This window comes from Aulostomus chinensis, chromosome 9 (genome assembly GCF_037954235.1).
Source record: "Aulostomus chinensis isolate RoL2024-O1b breed Wild chromosome 9, RoL_Achi_v1.0, whole genome shotgun sequence".
Classification (NCBI taxonomy): Eukaryota; Metazoa; Chordata; class Actinopteri; order Syngnathiformes; family Aulostomidae; genus Aulostomus; species Aulostomus chinensis.
The window spans coordinates 10,850,958-10,856,957 of NC_141328.1; the positions used below are offsets into that span (position 1 = coordinate 10,850,958).

At 40.6% G+C, this 6,000-nt stretch overlaps 1 protein-coding gene across 2 annotated transcripts in view; it reads left to right on the top strand.

Moving 5' to 3' along the window:
* LOC147255786 (metabotropic glutamate receptor 7-like) overlaps window positions 1-5,595 on the top strand; it is an 84,098-nt gene extending 78,503 nt beyond the window's left edge. For both annotated transcript variants that reach the window (XM_086213735.1, XM_086213736.1), the window contains 2 exons: window positions 925-1,177; window positions 4,586-5,595. In XM_086213735.1, the coding sequence (XP_086069861.1) occupies window positions 925-1,177; window positions 4,586-4,635 (303 nt within the window). In that variant the 3' untranslated portion in view covers window positions 4,636-5,595. The remainder of the gene's footprint in view (window positions 1-924; window positions 1,178-4,585) is intronic.
* The last annotated feature ends 405 nt before the right edge of the window (window positions 5,596-6,000 follow it).

The following is a 6,000-nucleotide window of genomic DNA, read 5'->3' on the forward strand; positions in this document are numbered from 1 at the left end:
CAGAGCTGATGTCTTAACTTATCAAAATATCTATGAGTAGCTTTGTAAATATGTGGTGTGTTGATGGATCGCAATTGACCTAATGTGAAGATTGTTATCACCTTCAGGTGTGCCTTGTTAGACCCAGCCCTATATAAACACCACATTTCATGAGGCCTGTAAAATGTGCTGAAGGCCTAACCACCAAAACAGCATTTTCACATGAAGATTGCATATAGGGCCCAGAGTGTGTTACTCTTGTTTATTTTTCACTCCAGAATCCATCCATTGTCTTCTACTTATTCCTATTATTAAGGGTCGCGGGGGGGGGGGGGGGGGGGCTGGAGCCTATCCCAGCATCAACGGGCGGAGGCGGGGTACACCCTGGACAGGTTGCCAGTCCATCGCAGGGCCAACATATAGAGACAAACAACCATTCACACTCACATTCATACCTACGGTCAATTTAGAGAATCCAATTAGCCTAGTCCCCAGTTGCATGTCTTTGGACTGTGGGAGGAAGCTGGAGTTCCCGGAGAGAACCCACGCAGGCACAGGGAGAACATGCAGACTCCACACAGAAAGATCCTGTGCCCAAGCCGGGACTCAAACATGGAACCTTCTTGCTGTGAGGCGACAGTGCTCACCACTGCACCACCGTGCAGCCCACTCCAGAATGCAATCAAGAAAAATGACCAATGAACTTTGAACTGGCTAATATTAAGCTTCACGATGTCAATGTTCATGATAGAATTGGAGATGTTTCACCAATGTGTGACACTTTTTTTTTCTTGAGAAGGATTTAAATCATACTTTTTTTGTTTGCCTCATTTTTTTTGCCCCATCCATCTGCCAAAGCCAAGATCTCACACACAGGATTTGTTGATTATGTTTGTAGCTATTGTGTTCTAAAATCATTATTTATCAGTCTGTCCTTCCTTTCAGCTGTACATTCAGACTACTACCCTGACCATCTCCATGAACCTCAGTGCCTCAGTAGCACTGGGCATGCTCTACATGCCCAAGGTGTACATCATTATCTTCCATCCCGAGCTGAACGTGCAGAAGAGGAAGCGAAGCTTTAAGGCTGTTGTTACAGCTGCCACAATGTCATCACGTTTGTCCCAGAAGCCCAACGAGAGACCCAATGGAGAGGCTAAGACAGAGCTGTGTGAGAACCCTGCTGCTGACCCCATGAGTAAGTAACCCAGAGACAATCACAGAGCCTAAGAGCCACATGTGCACCAAGTTTGTTTAGAGCTCCCCTCCACAAGTGAACTGATGCAAAAAAATACTTTAGTGTGTCATTGTTTTTCCAGAAGATAATACAATTAACACATTCAAATCCTAAATTTTATCTTCTTCTCATCCCTAAATCAAAATTTCCCATCACATCTCAATGCAAAATGCTTAATATCACAGTTGAAAATAACTTCACTGTTAACTTCACAGTCCAACAAAATATGTGTGCGCTGGAGGTTAAAAATTTGAGATTCTCATAGATTTAACTATTCATACCCTCCCAATAAAGAAAATATTCAAACATACCGGTAAATGTTATTAATTCAACAGTGAATCGGTGAAACTAACATTACACATATGCTTTCATATCTATTTCATAAATCATATTTGTAAATTACAATAGTGAAATTCAGGTCTGTTTTATCAACATTTACAGTAGTTGAAAAAGATTAAGGATAAGTGGATGATACAGAGAACTAAAGTATAGAGACTTCTCATCTGTGCAATTGAGGTTTCAGTACATCTTTCCAAAAGGGACAAATGACATGTCTTCCATTATTTAACACATCTGTCTTGTATGTCCTTTCTTTGATAAGAGAGTCCAAGTTTAATTGGTTGGCTACTTGTGTAAAAAGTATGTATAATGTCCTATAGAATGGGACAGTAGTTATCCCCCTCCCTGATAAAAGGTTAGACATTCTGCCCAAGTGTACAGCATTTAGCATGCGAAAAGATGGGTGAATAGCTCTTTGAAGAGATTTAAAGGAGCGGAGCTGTATCACTGCGAATGGAGGGAGATTATCTGCTTCTGTAGCTCTGTGTAACTCAAACCACCCTTCATCTGAAACAGTAAGCATGATCCTGTTAGCCAAGATAATACTGGGTATTACTACGCGAGTGAAGACATCTATATACGACCATAGTTAGGTGATGCAGTGTGCATGATGGTTTAGAAAACATGGAAAGGAATGCAAAAACTGAATTTCACACTCTTGTTGTGGTAGCTCTCCTCTAGTGAGAATGAAGGCACAGATGATTGACAGCTCATGCAAATCACATATCACAGGCTCCAAATGCCTCCTCTCACGCAACGCTTCTAATCACATAGAGTGATCATGGCACCCACAGGTGCACCAGCCCCTCAACCCCTCTTTGAATTATGTCTCTGAGATGACAGATTTTCCTGGGAATCCCTCCAAACACCCAACAGTTGTCAAACTCATCTTTCATGAGCTGAATGAGCCTGTGTGTGCATACAACCCAGTGTACATCAGTGTGTGGCTTTTTCATTGTGTATATCTGTGTGTAATGTGTGGGTTATGCACATATAAATCAGAGAGCTGATGCAAGTGTATCGAGGGATGGGGAACATATCCTTGCCAGTCACACATGTGGTTCATCAAGCAAATACATTCCGCATGGAGGGTGAAAACTTAACATCTGCTACAGCAGCACATCAGAAGTCCCCAAGCAGGGTGCTGGGTCTCCAAGAGGCCCTCCCAAATGTGCGCCATGTCATCTGCTCTGCGCATCTCTCACCTTCTGTCTCCTACATGAATGTCTTCTCGCCTCATCTCCCCTCCCTGCACACGCTCTCCTCCTCTTGCCCTCTTTTTAAGCAGTAGTGGAAGTGACATTATTAATGGTGAATTTATGTGCATGACCGCCCCGAAACCTGAACTGTGGCGCCACCATCCCTGGAGATTGTCCGTCAATGCCTGTAACCATCAGAGTGCCAAATATCTTGCTTTCAGGGCCCATCGGCCCTGTATGAGATGTCTATATGCGATTCATAGTGTTATGAACATTAGCATTGATATGGTGTAATATCTTTATGATTACACATTTCAGAAAGCAGGATTTATCTTGTAATTCAGAGATAATGGAATAACTAACTCTTCAGGATTATTTTCCAAGATATCAATGAAAAAATACAAGGAAACTAAGAGAATTCGGGTTTACTTCATACTGGCATATTCCCCAATTATGTGGTCATATTGGCCCAGTGGGTCATAGTATCTTGTGGTTGAATTTTTTTTTTTAAATTGGATTAGACACTGTCAGCTCCTTACAGCTTTTCCAAAAAGCAGGATTTTTTTTCATGACTGATCATGATCCACTCAAATGGTTGTTTCTCAGTCAGACAAACAGCCAGAGCAGAAATTAGCAGCTTGGAATGCTCATTACGGCTAAGCTCTTAAGAATCGAACTGCAAAGGGATTTTTGTCTCCTTGTTTTCCAAAATTTCTATAATTAATAGAGCTGACAAGGGACATGTGATCATGACCACAGTCACCTTATCATTGAAAGGTATGCAAGAATGAAAAAAAAAAAACTTAAATTATCTTCATGGTTTTCACATACAAAAAATATCTTTAACAGGACAGATGATTGAAAACATTTGCTGAAAAAGTGACAAATGATCGATCATCAATATTAAATGTTAAGATTCCACACAAGCAAACAAATGCACGTGTGCGCATACACACACACACACACACATGCACACTGGTCCTCCTTATGGTTAATAGCAAACCCTGTTGAATGCTTGGTCATGTTTTATTCATCATACTTGCTGCCAAAGACTACAAAATGCAGTAAAGAAATGGTACGACTTTAATTGCATAGCCCATGGGAGTGGGTCACCATAGCAACATTAAAGCAGTAGAAGGAGAATATGTAGCAATGTCTGTGATTAAGAAAGTATACACGACCTTCTCCACCATGCAGAAAGGGCAAAAACAAAACACACGATACACTTTAATCCTCATGAGCACAGTCTACAGTCATGTCATGTCCAATTTTAACCACCACACTGGCAGTCACCAGTACCTACCTTAGAATAAACCTAATCCAAAGTCAAACCTTACATCTAAATTCAAATTCTGTATGTCGGAGTAGTCGTGACAAGCCTGTGTGACTAAGAAAATTCCTACACCTTGGAACTCATGACACATACACAGGAGGACACACAAACACACACAGCACCTAGGCGCTCAGCCACATTCTGATATGTTTCCATGGCAATCCAGACTGGGATCACATTCATATTGCATGCCCTAGCATTTGTTCGATGCCCACTTGTGTGGTGTTTGTGTTTTTTATTGCTAGTTAACATCTGAAAATAGAAGCTAAGGCTTTACACAGGGGAATTGTGAGTGGAAACGATACACTAGGGCAGAAAATGTTGCTACTGATTGCACACAGCTGGTGATAAGAATGCACGGCACAGTAAAATGAGTTTACCCAAGCAGAAGGTGCAGAATATGTGCTTTTGCTTGTGAATTTGAAAGGTTATAATTTTTAGTTTGGTTTTGTTTGAACAGTGTTCCAAGTGAATTTAAATCATTTCTTTCTTCTCCAGGTCAAGCAACCAAGAAAACATATGTGAGTTACAACAACCTCAGGATCTGATGCTGTTTGTTCATATCTGTGATTGAAAAGAGACTTAAGTGCTAGAGAGAGAGAGAGAGAGAGAGAGAGAGAGAGAGAGAGAGAGAGAGAGAGAAAATGCATCCCAGCAGCACCTGCAGTTCCTTTGCACTCCAGGGCTGTGGATAGATCTGACCTTCATCCAGACATGATACATGAGTCCTCACAGTGACTAGTGCTGCTGTAGCCCAGTGTGGCTGCATCAGCCTTGAGAACTAAACTGCAGGCTTGAAACTTGTGTTGTAGACCCTTCTCGCTAACAGAAAACAACTTGCCTGTTAAAAGGGGTCACTGTGTGTGAGGGCAAATGGACAGTGGATCTGCTTTCAAGATATTTTATTTGAAATGTCATTAAAGCCATATTCTCTTGGGGTTCCCATTATCTGATTTCTGTTATGTATTGTTTAGAAGTGATTTTCTGCTGTGCCTCTTTTCCTTGGAGTTGATCTGGCTACCTTGAACAGCAAGCTCTGCCACATTTTGTTTTACAGAAATCAGCTCAAATCTGTCCCAGATGATTATAATGTTAGAGTAATGGGCATTGTAAGTATGTTTTTTGTAAATATTTGAGAGTATTTTCATGTTTGGAGTACAAAAATAGATATCAAGTCTTTGTTCAGTTGGATTTGGATGGTAACAAAAAGCACCACAAAGTGTTCACTTTGCATGTGCCAATGTATGTCTGTTCTATTTGATGTAAACAAAAAAAAAAAAATAAATTCTGAAAATGATGATGAGATTCAGAACATGGATGTTTGTTTTCTTTAACTGACTTGAGCTTCATTAAAGGACAGAATATGGCTTTAATTTGTTGTTGCATTGACCCTCCTGTATCTGCAAGCATGTTTGTTTTATATTGTTTCATAATGGGTCTATTATGTCTAAATATACATAGAGTGGGAAGCATTCATATCAGAGCAATCATGCAAGTATGTTGTGATGTCAGTCGAATGATGAACCTATAATAAAATCTTTTTGTTATCTTTTATACAATTAAACCTGACAGCATATCATAGTTATTCATGTGCATGTATGACTGAACCTATTTGTGTCTCTCTCAGCAGGAGAACACATCACATGTTAAAATTGATGAATGAATAAGTACGATTAATCACTCTGCTGTTTATGGGTTTTTGTAAACAGATGGAAATGTCATGCACTCATTTACTGTCTCGGGCCATAATAGAAAGCATACGAGCAGTGCTGTCACGCAGACAAGGAGGGGACGTCCACTCGTTGACTTTGTTACTCAGCCTTTTGCTCTTTCTGTCTCATCTGTTGTTCCTCTCTCTCTCTCTCTCTCTCTCTCTCTCTCTCTGTCTGGCCGCTTCCAAGTTTCATCACCGA